The sequence below is a fragment of the Ciona intestinalis genome, chromosome 2, assembly GCF_000224145.3.
Source record: "Ciona intestinalis chromosome 2, KH, whole genome shotgun sequence".
NCBI classification, from domain to species: Eukaryota; Metazoa; Chordata; class Ascidiacea; order Phlebobranchia; family Cionidae; genus Ciona; species Ciona intestinalis.
In genome coordinates this window covers 4018625-4033720 of record NC_020167.2, presented here as the reverse complement: position 1 = coordinate 4033720, position 15096 = coordinate 4018625, and the positions used below count along the sequence as shown (strand labels likewise).

The following is a 15096-nucleotide window of genomic DNA, read 5'->3' as shown; positions in this document are numbered from 1 at the left end:
GCTATGTTTTATCACGCTTATTTATCTAATACACGAGTAAGACAAAATTGCCCCGGCAAGCTGTAGGCTATATACACTCGAAATAACTCATTCATACTGCACACTATTTCCTAGGGACCTAGAGCTTACGCAAATGAACCATTTCTCTTACCACTACGCTTTTATAGCGCCCAGAAACTAGTCGCGCTGTCGTTGCAACTAATTTTCCAACGATTGCCTGAAATACTAGGAACACGGGGCTAACTAAAATTTAATTCGCTCGTAATTCTGCCGATTTTTTATGGACCTGTTCAGTGGGATTCGGTTTTATTACCAACAACTTTCATAAACTAATTTATGAAACTTTCGTACCTGGGAAACTTAGTATCTAGGGACTCTGGTGGAATAGAGCACTTCTTCTTTGTGGGCGAGGTTATCACATGCCCAACCCAGCCTGTATCACCGGTAGCCACAGGCAAGCGGTCTGTTTATAGCTATAAATTATGGTCGCATTAAACTGGCGATGGTTCAGAAGGCGCGAGTTTATTTTTGACCGGACGTTATTTTTGTGAAGAGATTTTCAAGCGCATTTCCTAAGAATTTTACGCCAAAGATTTCGCTACCGCACGAACAACCCTTTACTGCGAAGCGGCGCCCAGTCATGAAAGTTTTTCTGCACGATTCGGTCGAATACATTTGCACCATGACCAATTTTAGTTTGTAACATTTTCGATTTTATTTGCTGCTAACTATTACGTAGCGTGATAAAACAAGCAGCCGCCTTCGTAAAAAAGTTAATTAGTTTTAAGAAAGAAACGTTCGGTTAAAACTCTTTTATTGTTCCACTCCGTGAAATTTCAAGTGGGCGATTTTAACAAAAACAGTTTTTTTCCTGGAACGAACTTTTGATGTGAAGAGAATTTCCAACAACATTAATGACGTCATGTAAGTGTTGACGTCATATTGGTTACGACGTCATCAGACGAAACCGAAATTCTTTGTCTTTATGGCAATGCCGAGCTTGTGCCGAAGAATTTTCCTGCAACGAAAACAATTTTATAAGAATTCGTTTTTTCTTAAAAGACGACAGCGCAGAAACGAAGTACTTTACCTCGATGAATATAGTGGAACATACAGGCGAGATATGCAAGTATTGGCAGTAGGTAAGTGGTGGTCGTCTGGAGGTCGTATGGTGATCGTAGGCATGGGCTGAAATCCATCCTCGCTTGCTGGAAGAGCGGGGGATCCGGTCCAGAAATAAAGAAGTTCCTGCCTCTCAACTGCGCTGAAGCGGTCAACCACCGACCAAAACCAGCGCTTGAATTGAGTAAGTTTTTCGGCAGATGTACCTAGGTCGTATGGGATTTAGCCATCTTTCAATTATTATAGCAGTGTGGGGAAAGACGGGATACCTTTAGCACATAATACCCGAATATCCTGATCGTGTTTGATCGGTTTATTAAAAGCGAGTAATGCGTCAGTAGCTCAGTTACTGGCACAACCAAATCTATGAGCATGCAGTTTAATTAAGAAGCATACCGTGCCGTACTAAGACACCATGTCTAGATAAGAAACTATTTATTTTCTTTTGCATTTTATCAAACACAGTCATTCGGTTCAACGTCTAGTCTTTTCGTGTTTCTTAAATTGCGCTGCGTTAAAATGTACGTATGTCTAATCACAATAAACTGAACAACGGGAAACATGAGATGTTTTAAACAACCTCAAACAGGTTTTGTTTAAACTGTGTTAGCTTAACAACGATGCAATAGAAATATGCAAAACGACGATATTTTACCAAATATTTTCTTTGTAATGTTCTATAAATTTTGTCCTGCCAATGACTAGGCATGCCCAGGGCTTGGGAATTGGGCAGGAGTTAGCCATATTATGCTAAGACTCAGAACGTATTGCGTTACCAAAACGGCCCAAAACCTTCACGACTCGATCAGCAGTTTGTTTAAATTAGTAATAACTAGAAGCGTGAGAAATCTATTACTGATAATTTCATCAATTTTGCGCGGTTTAAATCAAATTCAAAAATAACTAATAAATAACTAACCATTTTTTCCACTTTCGTCGTTGAATAGTGTGTAGCTGATTAATGTATGGACGCCAACGTGGCCGCAGCCGTTCGCCAACAAGCGAAGGTCTTCAGCCGTGATTGACTGCAGGGCAGATTTGGGCAACACATCGTAGACACCTTGTCTTATCTGTGGTTAAGTAAGTGGAGAATAAATGTATCGCTGGAACATGCTTTCGGGGGATGCTGTTATACTGATATGATATAACGGCGAATGTAGTTACCTGCCCACAAAGTAACAAATATCGTAACTCGTAGGCTGGCATGAGGTGCACGCCCGTGTTATAACGAATGTCGTCTTTCGGCCACGCGAGGATAAAGTAAGTTACATTTATTACATTCATTCATTCATTCATTCATTCATTCATTACATTTATTTATTTAAAGAAACGTGAAGTCGCTAAGCAAAGGTGATAAAATCACTTTAACGAGGTTTTTTCAATATTATTTCTATTTAAATACCAATTATACAAAACGTTGCTAACGAATGTGCTTACAGGATAAATTTATTTCTTTGAGTTTTTTTTCCAATATTATTTATATTTAAACAAAATGCAGACCATTTAAAGAACATGTAGACCACGGAAAATTGTACACAACAAAACTATGCAACGCCGTTAAAATGTTGGGAACATTATATGTCAGGCCAAATGCGCATTTGGAATATTAATGTGATTGAAAAATGACCAATTTAAAATGCATTTGAAATAATTGAGAAAAAAAAACTTATTTTAGAAGTTTTAAACAATAAAGTGTCTTCCCTTGGCTCGGTAACAACAATTTTTAAAGTGCAAATGCAACCCACAATTTATTCAATTAACTCGACAATTTTAGCCCCTGGAAACCGGTTTCAAACGTTAGGCCTCTTCAGTACCGACTGGTACAGCCACAGAACGAATTTTTTGCCCCAGGCCCGATCTAACGAAGGCATGCGGTGGTAATTATAAAAAGGTTGCTATTTTCTAAAACTTGGAACGCGATCAAAAGTTAGTGGATTATATAATGCTGAGAAAGAGGCAGTTTCAATGCAAATAGGTCAATACGTGCTAATGTAATATGCCATGTAACTGCGTCACGATCGAATTAAAATACGTATTGCGCCAATATCTCCGTTTTTAAGAATACATAAAATAAAATTTCTAAATCTAATCTTAAAAAAGAAGAAACGTTATCATATATAATAAAAACTCAAATCCTACTTTTTCCAATGGCTTTTTGCAGCAAACAAGCATTCGCTGGAGGGCGTACCTGCGCACGTAATCTCTCACGTTGGACTTGGTGACAGGAATTGCGTCACCGTCGGGTATTAGAGACACCTGAAAATTACGACCCCATTTAAACAATAACTAAATACTACGTATGAGCAAACGCCCCGTAGTGCTCAAAATGACGTCATATACACGTTTGTGACGTCACAACTCACCTGCTGACCGCCTTCTTCTGGTTGAAGATCGACAGAGAATGTAAGTTCCAACGCATCCAACACACCACCGTCCTCAGACTCCCCGTCCAAAACTAACTGACGCAAACTTTCGTACAAGGTCGGATCAAAAAATGCGAGGTCATGCCAGTTGACCTGAGTAGGGAATTTTTTTTAGATTATGTCACAGTTGGTGCGTAGCGCACAAACGATCTTTTAAGGTACTTTGCAAAGCAAACCAATTGAACTGCTTCTTTTGCTGCTATTGCTACAGGCATAATGTATTTTCCTAGAACTGATACTCTCCGGAAACGCGCGTTAATGGCATAGTGTAAATTTGAATCAATTTAAAAGCACTGAGTTTCAAATCTAACTGTTTGCTCTGCAACTATTTCTACAGAAATAAAAATTTCCAAAAACTGATTTTCGGGCAAAAATTATGGTATATTTTTAAACCAAAATTTAATCTGTCATTCTGCGAGACTTTTTAACTTTAGTCTATATGACAACTTAAACAAATGAAACAGAAACATCATTGTAGGTAACACAACTAATAATAAAACCCTAAAAAACTTACTTTTCTATTCAGAATAACTTTAAGCACATGTCGGCACAGTGGTAGTGGGGATAGTTCGTTTTGTAGCAGACATAACCCCAAGATACGACCCACGTTACGATACGCGTTCAAACGTGTGTCTGTCATCTCCCCCCATGATGTAGGAGCGTACATCCCTCTTTTACCTGGCTGGAAGAAGAGTGGAGGACCTCCATCCACCTCCTCATTCACAGATGCTTCCTCTCCTGTGAGGACAAATATTTCATTTTGAGATTACCTAATCTATTGCTGCTACGACAGATACAGTTACAATGCGTCTTCAGTGCCAGAAAAGAGAAGAGCTATACACACAGCATATAATCGTATATTGCTGCTATTTTAATGCTATTTTATAGCGGCAATATATGCTATATGTAGAATTCTTAGAGCTCTTTTGGCACTGAAGACCTAGACCAGACTTAAAATTTAGATTGAGTTTTCTACAAACACAGAAAAAAATATGCCTATTGTCAAGATATAAAAGCACACTCAAATTACAATTACAGATATAAAATTGTTAAACATAATTGATATGCTACCAGGGAGTTATTTTTATTGCCTTAACTTTATAAGAAAAAAACACACAATACAGTAATTTAGTGGGGTCTAGGGTGGGGTAGATGGGACACCTTTTCATTCTATTTTCTATTTGCATTTGGTAGTAAAGAAAGAACATAAAAAAATTGCAAAACCGTATGCTCACAACTCTCACATACCGCTGTTAATTGTCAGGATATTTGTATTTTACTTGCAAAAGGTGTCCCATATTACCCCACAGTACTATACAAAAACTACTATACTTAACAGATAACTCACCCTTCTTATCCAATGCTTTCTTTTCCTCTAATTTACTATCATTACGGGATTCCCCTGTTGCGCTACCAGGCCTGCTACCCTGGCCAGCGGCTGACTCTTGCCTGCCAGTAGTGGTAGTGGTACCGCCAGCATTATCATCTTGTAAAGGGTCATAATGGACTTCATCCAGAAGACTTGCAGCTTGGTGAACTCGGTCGTAGAGGTTGCGTTCACTTCTTAGCAGCAATAAGAGCTCATAGGCTGGGAGGCCTGTCGGAATATATGGTGTAAACAGAAAGTGATGCATTGTTATCAGTGGTTGAAACAAGACATACATTTGTGTTATGTTAAGCTTTTACACTTTATATATTTATGAGTTTTTACTGGAAAAAAAGTTTTAAAATAAGGAAATTTCATTTTAAGTTTTAATTACATTTTGAGTTATAAAAAAGAAAAATTTACATTTTGAGTTTTAAAATAGGGAAATTGCATAAGCTTGGTTTTATTATTTCAGGATGAATGTTATTTAATATTTACCCAAGAGCATTCCAGTAATCTTTGGCACCCACACAGGGTGTATTGCCATCACTTTTGGATAAAGTCTTTCACCAATTGCTTGTTTGCTGCGCTCGTATGCTCGGTTCGCTGTGATAATGGAAACTCCTTTTTTTATGTTTACACCTTAATTTTGGGGCAAAAACACGGGAAAGTCTCACTGCATGGCAGACAAAGTGTTGGTTTTTAATAAAATGGATTTTTTTGCCAAAATGGAATTGTTTTGATCAGTTACACATATTGTTTACACAACATTTACATAACCATCTCAAGAAGTAGGTAACAAAAACATATACCCTCTTTAATAATTTGAATTTATATTTAACTACAAGCAGTGATAAAGCAGTTTAAACATATAAATACTAACAAAAGTACTTGCTTACCCCTTGAAGATGATTTTTTAAAGTACGGTGGGGCAGAGAGTAGCAGAGGTGTGGGTCCAGAAGTGGTGAATACCCTTCGACCCCCGGCATTTCTCTCCCTGTACCTTGCAGATAAATACGACCTCAGGTTTGTGGTGCCCATACCCCCACTTGAAGGGGAACCTGGTTTAAAATATGAATAAGTTTGAGTTGTTTATATCAGAGGTAGAGAAGCTTTGGCTTGTGAGAAGGCATCCAGTTTGCAGATAAATCTAATTTAGCATTTGTCGCAAAATTGTAACAAATAATCTTTCCGGTAATTTTCGAAAATTTAAAATGTCTTTGTTACAATCAGCAAACTTGAATCAACCAAAACAATTAATCCGTAACAATTGTTGATAATATTTTTCGGTGGAAAAACGAACAAAAATGCCAAATTGCAAACCCTCTATATGCATTATTCTATTCTATATGGGTTGGTTTTTTGGCAAGGCACACCACGAGACGAGGAATTTAGAAAAATGGTCTACTAAAATAAAGAATTATTTAATATAATTTGATTCAGATATAGCTTTCCATATTATCCTAAATACAGTCAATTCCACTGTGGAATGTCCACATATACTTAATACCAATCCACCAACCCAACTAACCTGTCCTTGTTCTTTGTTCCCTTTCACGCTCACTTTTATAAAGTCTCGCCACGAGCATGGGGTGCATAGTGGTAGCACTCATGCGCGCTGGCTTGCCCGGCAGCACACCATCCATAAGTGGCAACCTCTCAGAAGAGAGCAAAGCCTCACAAATAGCTGTGTAAAAACTACGAGCTACTCCTGTCCCTTCACCTGGTTCATTTTTGAAGATAACTTTTACCTGCCAAAACAGTAAGTAATTATAGTTTTGTTTATTGGGTAAGATTAAGACTATAGGATTTCAGTTTAGAGCACAAGCTTTCTTATTGACAAAGGGACTAGTTAACATGAAATACATTGTAAGCAAGAAATATAAATTGGAGTAAATTAATAATTTCTTATAAAATTAAAGAATTTATCACACAGTTTTGACCAGATTTGCTTTATGACTTTACAACATACATAGACATGATTGTTAATCTATGTGTTTTTTACTCAAAAAAGACAATTAAGCGTTTTGATTATATTAGAAGTTTAACTTAATATTAAATAATTAAACATAAATGACTTGTTTGTTTGCTAGGTATAGCAACCATGCTTAGTTTCTTCCAACTAAGTGTAAATTATTACAACATATTATTATTACAACTCAAAAAAATCTGAAGAGGGCCAAAATTTAAATAGTTATTATTGTTATTACAACATTATTATTATTACAGCTCAAGCAAAATATAAATATAGCCGTAAGTTTTTATTTAAACATACCCTGACCACTGCCATAGGCTGTGAAGATCCACATCTCCTCTTAAAATGTTGGTTAAGCTGTTTGAAAGTTTGCCGGATGAGAGAATCCCTCGGCCGCTCAACATTTAGCTGGAGGTCGATGGAATGACCGGTTCGCAATTTCTCCATCATTTTCCTGAACTTCGATTCCCGAACCTGTGTTTGAGTATGACATTATTATGGAAATAAATAGGTAGAAAAATTTACTTAATTATAAAGGACAATTTTATATCAGAAAACTCACTTGCTTGTATATTAAAAATTTTAATAACCTAGAACCCACCAAATAATATTACATTTTCTAACCAGTTTTTTAAATTTATAATATTAACAATATTAAACATAATATCTTACGGAACATACACATATACCCATAATGCAATGTAATTTTTACCATATATTTACTTTGTAAGTGACTTTATTTTTGATTTTTTAATTTTTATGAATGGCTGAAAATAAACAACCCATGAGTGACCACTTGGTTTGAGCAATTGCCGTTAAGTGTCTTGCCCAAGGAGTCAAGGACACATACGCCCACAAAGGTAGCAGCAACGAGCATTGCCGGATAATCAATAAAAATAAAACCACTATCTCATATTAAGCGTCTTTTATTTTCACTTACCTCAAATCCACCAAGTTCATGAAGAATTGACTTTGGTTCTGCACCAACATCTTCAAGAAAAACTTTACTGAACAATTCAAGCGTTAAACGACTTTGCTGGAGAACCACATCAGCCGACATCAGGTTACTTGACAAACTTAACTGAAAATTTAAAAAAAAAAAATTTAAGAAAAAATTAAAGAAAAATAAAACAAACAAAAATTGAAAAGACAAAAATATATTTTTTCGCACTGCCACCATTGTGGCTGTATTTGTTCTGGGGAACTATCATTAAACAGAATTTTTCCAACCTGGTTGTCCAGATAATCACCCACAATTTCAATTTACAATTACTATACTGTAAGTAAGGTAAACCGACATTATTCAAAGGGAGTATTGTACCTGCATAGATGAATTATTCTTCATATTCTCTTCCATAGTTAGATCCATAGAAGTTGCTTCATATGTTGTCACATCAACTGTTACTGTGGCATCTGGTGCCGTGTCAATCATTGCATCTGAAGGATTGAAAAATTAAAATTAGGTTTTTTTTGCATCTAAAGGATTGAAAAATTAAAATTAGGGGATTTTGTTATTTTTTCTTTTTTTCTGTATTGTTTGATATTATTTGTACTTTTTTTGTAGTTTTTTGATTACCAGTGATGGAGGTAGGATCATCTGATGTGGATGGAGCTTCCTTTTCTTCTATGGAGGATTTGACTCCCGATGAGTTGTTCTCCGATGATCCAGGAATGCTGGTGGATGTGGATTGAGTTTCCGGATCGACTGATGAAGATTCAACTGATTCAAGAACAGGAGAGAAGTTGGAAGAGCCAAGAGTGGAGGATTCAGCGACGATCTGTTTCTTCTTAGATGACTCCTCCGATAACTGATCCTTGTTCTCCTCTTTTTCTTGATTTACGTCATTCACAGAAGCAACACGAGAGGAGAGACCCATGGATGAAGTGGCAGAGTGGGAGGAATCAATTCTGGGTCTTCCGAAGAGATCTTCCTTCCTTGCAGTTGGTTGGAGAAGATGAGGCTTCTCAGCAAGAGGAAGAGCAACTGGCAGAGGAATCTGAAAAAAAATTCTCATTTAAAAATAATAAAAATTTCACTTAGAAATATGAGTAGGTCAATTTTTAGTTTTTTTAGTAGTTTTTTTTTAATATTTTTAGATACTTTAGGTTAACAATACAAAAATGCATCACCACCTCGAAGAGATTTGGAATCTCACTCTCCCCGAGGAAGTCCATGGACTCTGATCTTCGGAAGAAAGATTGCGGAGGTTGGGAAAGACTTGATGAGGAGTCTTCTGTGCTCTTAGTGCTCGAGGCATCTTGTTGGATCGCAACAGAGTAAAGATCACCCGGAAAGTTCATGAAGTCGTCATCTTCCTCATCATTTTCACTGTTGTCATAACTACAAAATCATAAGATGGAATAAAAAATAAAATATAATAACCATAACCTGTGTATTAAGGAAAGTTTAATAAGTATTCTATTAAGTAAAATTAAGTAACAGGTAATTTTTATACTCAAAAAAAGAATATTAGGAAAAAAATGTGTAAATTCGAGGCTTTCTACACAAAATATGTAGAAAGCCGACCAGGTTCGAAATATTTTAGAAAACTTTGTGATTATTTTTACTTTACATAAGTTAATATTTTTATTCTGTTCAATTACACTAAATTATCTTACAATGTATTTTTTATTAAAATTTGTAAGTACTTTTTCAATTTTCGTTTTTGTTTCTGTTTACAGCCATATTTAAAGTTGGAAAAAATAAAAAAATAAAATTGTAACTTACCCAATATCAAGAGAAATGCTGTGTCGTGATGAATCGCCAGTTTTTTTGCCCTCGGTGTTCTTATATGACAAACCACGAAGGTAGAAAATGTAAGCATCCAAAACATAAGCTATATGCTTGAGTGCACTCACATCTACTATGGGTAGAAGATCGGAATGTTCATTCGTGTGCGACCTCATCAGTGATAAAGCGTAAGACAAAAAATCCTGGAAACGAGAGTTAATCTTAAATTTGGTAACGTTTTTTAAGGATTTGAAACCAAATTTATAAAAAAAATGACGGCAACAAATAAAAAGACTTGAGTATGCAGAACTGTTGGGTATAGAGGTGTTACCTGTCTTGCTGCAGTTTCTTCACTCATATTGGTGCTGTGCCTGCCAACATCTCTTGCTTTCTTCCCCTCACCTCCTGTGAATATAAGAAAATAGTTGAACTTTGTAGGTAAGTGTAATTGTTTTACAAACTTACTTTTATAGTTTGGATGTTCAGGGTGGGCAGGACTTGATGCAATTGAGAGAACCTGTCCGTAACGAAGCTGTGCTTCCGTGGCGGATACCACGGAACGAAGCCATTGCCACGTGGCTTCTGTCCGCTGCTCAATGAAGTTTCGTAATTCTGTTGATTCCTGGTAAGACATAAGGGTATATTAAAAAAATGAATGGCTGATTGAATGATTAAGTTTAAATGGATGATAAAGTTTAAAGGAATTGTGTTCTATTGTATGTTCATAGAGCAAGGAACATTAACCTGGTATTTTGTTATAGTTGGCCCAAGTATGGTATGAAATTTGGTAAACTTATTTTAGAAATTTTGATTTTAATTTGTTGGGTTACACACAGTGTTCCTGTTGACAGTTTGTTATTATTGTGGAGAATAAAAAAAACATTTTTTTTTGTTAAAAAACAAGGTTTATTTTTGTGACAATAAAAAACAAGTTTTTTTTGTTAAAAGTTTGTTATTATTATGAAAACAGACGGGGATAAAAAACAAGTACCTTGAATGAGATTTCAAGCACTGTGGACAGTGGGGCTTCAGATAAGTAATCTCCCTTCCTTAGAACGGATACAAGGTGGGATATTTCCCTCATGCAGATGCCGAACAAGCGGGAAAGTTGTGCGTTGGTCACGGCTGATGAGTTGGGTCGCGCTTCGTCAGGTTTGGCTCGATTGTTTAAAGCTCGATGCCGATCCAGGATGGTGCTGATGTAAGCTGGAGGAAGATCATGTTAGGATTAGAAAGATCATGTTAAGATGAGGAGGATCATGTTAGGATAAGGAAGATCATGTTAGGATAAGGAAGATCATGTTAGGATGAGGAGGATCATGTTAAGATGAGGAGGATCATGTTAAGATGAGGAGGATCATGCTAGGATGAGGAGGATCATGTTAAGATGAGGAACAAAACTTTGCACATTTTCAAGCCCCGAGTTATAAGCTGCAGTTTGTGGGGTAACATTAAGAAAAAAAGTAAATTTTATGAAACTTTTTTGTTCAAGTCAGGGTGGTGTTATTTTTACCTATATGGTAATCTGAAAAACTTTAGCAGATGTGTAAAATTGTAAAGGACACAAGTTCAAAAAATTCTAGATTAAATCGATTTACTATTCAGTATTAAATAACCAATTTCAAGTTGGAGACTAAGTAAATAACAGCTATAAGCTGTTGTTAAAGTTGTAAGCAAAGAATCCTTATCTATCTGTATAATATTAGTATCAGTTTATAGTGAAATTGTAAAACAGGCTGAAAAACTCAATAATATTACCTTTGTTTAAAATTAGAATCTTTTCGGGATGTTTCAGATTACAATGGAAAAATATGAACTCACCATTTTGTAAATTTTCTCTACGTCCGACAGATCTTGAATTGAAATACATCACGGGGCTTGTGACTCCAGAGAGACCCCCAGTGGCCCTGCTTGACGACGCTGCGCTTGCGTTATTGGGTGACTTAATTCGTGCAGTTGAGTTGCTTTCCATGGCCCACTGCATTGCATGAGGGGCTTGACGGGCTTGATCACGCAACTGACGAGTTGCTTGCCTGGGGTAATACAAAATCTTGGTGAAAAATAGAAATTTTTTAAGATTTTGCTTCCAGATTTTTTTTATGTATAGCGGGTATAGGCTTTGTAGGTATAACAATTAAATAGAAGAATTAGTTTAGTTAACAAATGACTGTTAAATGATTTTAAAATACTGCAACTAGCTTTTTCTCCGTTATGCTGCAGTGTCAGATATTTTTTTAAGAGATCAATATATATCACATTTTTGTGGTTTGAAACAGTAAAACCATCATTTAACTAATAAGAGAAAATTTATTATGAATTTGATTCTTATTTGTAGAAGTTATAAAGCATCCTCACCTTTCAAGAGGAACTTCATCTTCCCAGTGATCAGAGTCCGTATCTTCCTCATCATTCTCTTCACTGTCATCATCATCCTTATCTTGAGATTCATGATCACGACGTCTCGATCTCTGTAATTATTTCATGATGAAATCGTGATAATATCATGAAAACTATCCTAATAACCGTATTATTGTAAAAATCCTAATATTATTATAAAAATCATGAAATTATCATAAAAAACCTAAAATTATCCCAAAATCAATATGTTTTTTATGTAATTCATAGTTTTTATCATAAAAATTCTTATATAATAAACAAACTAACAGTGACTTGGTAAGTCTCGTTGCTTGCTGCTGATTCACTATCGCTATCTGGAAGACAGAGCTCAAAGTCGGATAAATCCATATCGCTCTCTCTCTCCTCTTCATCTTCATCATCCTCGTCATCTTCCTCCTCTCCTCGCTCCTCACTTTCTCTCACTCCCTCCTCTCCTCGGTTATTCTCTTCATTCTCTTCGTCTTCATCATCCATGTTCACATCTCTGCTGTCCTCGTGTGGCTCCCCATCATTAGCCATCGAACCCTGGGTAATCTCCTGAAAAAATAAAGAAATGTTAAGTGACGACAAAAAACTTTACCCAACAACCACCTACCAAGGTATCGGCTTCCTGAGTTGCTTCTTCATTTTCCTGAGACGCATCCGGATGATCATTTCCCGCCTCATTAGCAGCAGCGGAGGAAGACTGCGCAGTTACCTCCTCTGATCGATCTCGGACTTCCGAAGATGCCTCATGAGCTCTTTGAGTCCTCCTTGATCCGAATCTACGTGATCCTCCCCTCTTTGAATGTCTTCCTCGCTTCCGTCTTCGGTGATGAGAGATCTTCTGCTGTTCATCCTGATCTTGATCTTCATCATCTGATGCTCCAGATCTAAAATATGGATGCAGGAGTTAAAAATAAAAACTTAAAACATTGTGTGACATAGTCCAATTCATTTTAACACACAGATTAAATATTTTGACATTTGTTTCACCACTTTTTCAACTTATACGAATTTTTTATCTTTGCTAGGAAAAATGAAATAAATTTAAAAGAACAGAAAATTGAACAAGAAAAAAATAAAAAAATTAAATTTTATTAAAAAGAATTTTTGTTAAAATTTTTTTTTTTTTTTTTAAATATTTATTACCTCGGTGGGAAAGGAAGTCTTGAAAATGCTGTTGAACTTCCATTTGTGACATCACTGTTGGTAATAACGAGTGGGAAAGGTGTGGTTGGACGAGCTACTCCCATTCGAACAGGTGCTATCAAACTTTCAGCTGTTTCGCATAATTCCTCAGCAGCAAGTGGCAGCAAAGCCTGGATGAAATAAGGTGGAAAATTTATTATGTTAATCAAAATCAAGTTGGTATGAATGTGGGGCAATATGGGAAACTTTTATCAAATAATAATTTAATTTCCTGATCGTGTTTTAAACAACTAACAACAGTCTATGGGAGTCGTGAGAATACACTTTTATAATTCTTTGAATGTTCTTTTGTTTACTGCCAAATAGGATGTTGAAATAAAAAGGTGTCCCATCTTGGCCAACCTAAGCCAACCTTGTATTACGTTAATATAAAAATTAAGTTAATAATTTTTAATATATTTGGACCTTAAACGTGGAAGTTTGGCACAGCTAACAATATGCCAAAGCAGAGTCTTGCCTCAGTGTTTTTTAATTGTAGAATTTGAATTTCAGAATTGGTTTATTAAAACATAAAAAATTTTCTAACCAAATCTTTGTATTTTGTGTAATTACCATGAAAGCGATCCTGCATTTATAAAGTGGTTGGTGGTAAAGTGTGGACTGAGTGACAACTTTCTCTGGTGTGAGTTGTGCAGTGAGTACGATGTAAATACGAATCACGGATCTTAGAAATCTCCGTGCAACCATGATGCTTTCGTCCTTCTGTTTGCCTGTGGAGGCCATAAAGATCATATTTTTAGAAAGTGAAAATAAAGCCCAGAGCTCTAGTTTTAACAACTGTTGTTTTTTCACTATATATTCAAGGTTTGTGTGTCCTTGGGCAAGACACTTAACGGCAATTGCTCCAACCTAATGGTCACTAATGGGTTGTCCAAATTATCAGCGATACACAAAAAAAAACGAAAATTAATCACCTACAAAGTAACACATATGGTAACTCGTAAGCTGGCATGAGGTGTACACCCAGGTTATAACAATTGTTGTTTTTTTGGGCCACGCGAGGATAAAATTAGTTACATTCATTCATTCAGTCATCAATAAATTATTTACCAACCTTTCTTTGTTTGAATTGAATGGATGAGAGTTTCAAGCAGTTTATCAACAAACTCAGCATTGGGACATTTCACCAGCAATGTGTGTGTGAAGATGTCAAGTCGTGATGTGCCTGAATATTTTAATGATATCTCAGAAAGTGGATAACATATATATATACATATAGTACTGGGGGGAAGATGGGACACTTTTAAATATCTAAATATCCTGATCGTGTTTTAAACAATTAATAATGTTCTATGGGAGTTGTGAGAATACAGTTTTATAATTACTTGATGTTCTTTGTTTACTACCAAATGAAACAAGAAAAAAAAAGAATGAAAAGGAATAATCTAAATAATACAGATAATTGCTTTAATATATATTTTAAACAATAATAGTCTAGTGTGTATGACATTATTATACAACATGAAATAATAGTTTGCCATAATGGACTCTGGCTAAAAACCAGGAACACAGATATGTAGCGCTATACAACTCCATAAGTTAAGCATAACAAACTAACTATTTCAGGCTGCTTTTTTGGTAAAATATATAGTTTAAGCAAATATCATGATATTGTAAAACAACTTGAAATTTTGAAATTTTATAACAAAGAAATTTTAAACTTTAAAAACAAATAAACGTACAAATTTTTTGTCCTAATTTTAACCTTACCTGTCTGATTATCCAGAATCTTCTCATCTTCAGGGAGAAGATAAAATGTTCCTCGATCTTCGGATGTTTGGGAACTCATGCACTGGTTGTCACGACGACTGTCACAACCACTGAGGATGAGAGACCGAAGTGATTTCCAATCATCCAGCAACAGAAGGAGAGCTCCCTGGCAAAACCTGAA

At 35.8% G+C, this 15096-nt stretch overlaps 1 protein-coding gene across 4 annotated transcripts in view; it reads right to left on the bottom strand.

Moving 5' to 3' along the window:
- Positions 1-797: 797 nt before the first annotated feature.
- ci-zf(ubr)-5 (zinc finger protein) overlaps positions 798-15096 on the bottom strand; it is a 62713-nt gene continuing 48414 nt past the window's right edge. For all 4 annotated transcript variants that reach the window (XM_018817615.2, XM_018817617.2, XM_018817616.2 and 1 more), the window contains exons 30-56: positions 14916-15091; positions 14260-14370; positions 13758-13915; positions 13146-13315; positions 12610-12886; positions 12282-12551; positions 11973-12085; positions 11439-11650; positions 10609-10823; positions 10083-10239; positions 9949-10022; positions 9615-9820; positions 9020-9227; positions 8463-8883; positions 8208-8323; positions 7827-7967; positions 7187-7360; positions 6443-6662; positions 5811-5972; positions 5410-5517; positions 4894-5142; positions 4060-4283; positions 3486-3638; positions 3262-3378; positions 2042-2192; positions 1091-1328; positions 798-1018 (exon numbers count right to left, since the gene is read on the bottom strand). In XM_018817615.2, the coding sequence (XP_018673160.1) occupies positions 958-1018; positions 1091-1328; positions 2042-2192; positions 3262-3378; positions 3486-3638; positions 4060-4283; positions 4894-5142; positions 5410-5517; positions 5811-5972; positions 6443-6662; positions 7187-7360; positions 7827-7967; positions 8208-8323; positions 8463-8883; positions 9020-9227; positions 9615-9820; positions 9949-10022; positions 10083-10239; positions 10609-10823; positions 11439-11650; positions 11973-12085; positions 12282-12551; positions 12610-12886; positions 13146-13315; positions 13758-13915; positions 14260-14370; positions 14916-15091 (4882 nt within the window). In that variant the 3' untranslated portion in view covers positions 798-957. The remainder of the gene's footprint in view (positions 1019-1090; positions 1329-2041; positions 2193-3261; positions 3379-3485; positions 3639-4059; positions 4284-4893; positions 5143-5409; positions 5518-5810; positions 5973-6442; positions 6663-7186; positions 7361-7826; positions 7968-8207; positions 8324-8462; positions 8884-9019; positions 9228-9614; positions 9821-9948; positions 10023-10082; positions 10240-10608; positions 10824-11438; positions 11651-11972; positions 12086-12281; positions 12552-12609; positions 12887-13145; positions 13316-13757; positions 13916-14259; positions 14371-14915; positions 15092-15096) is intronic.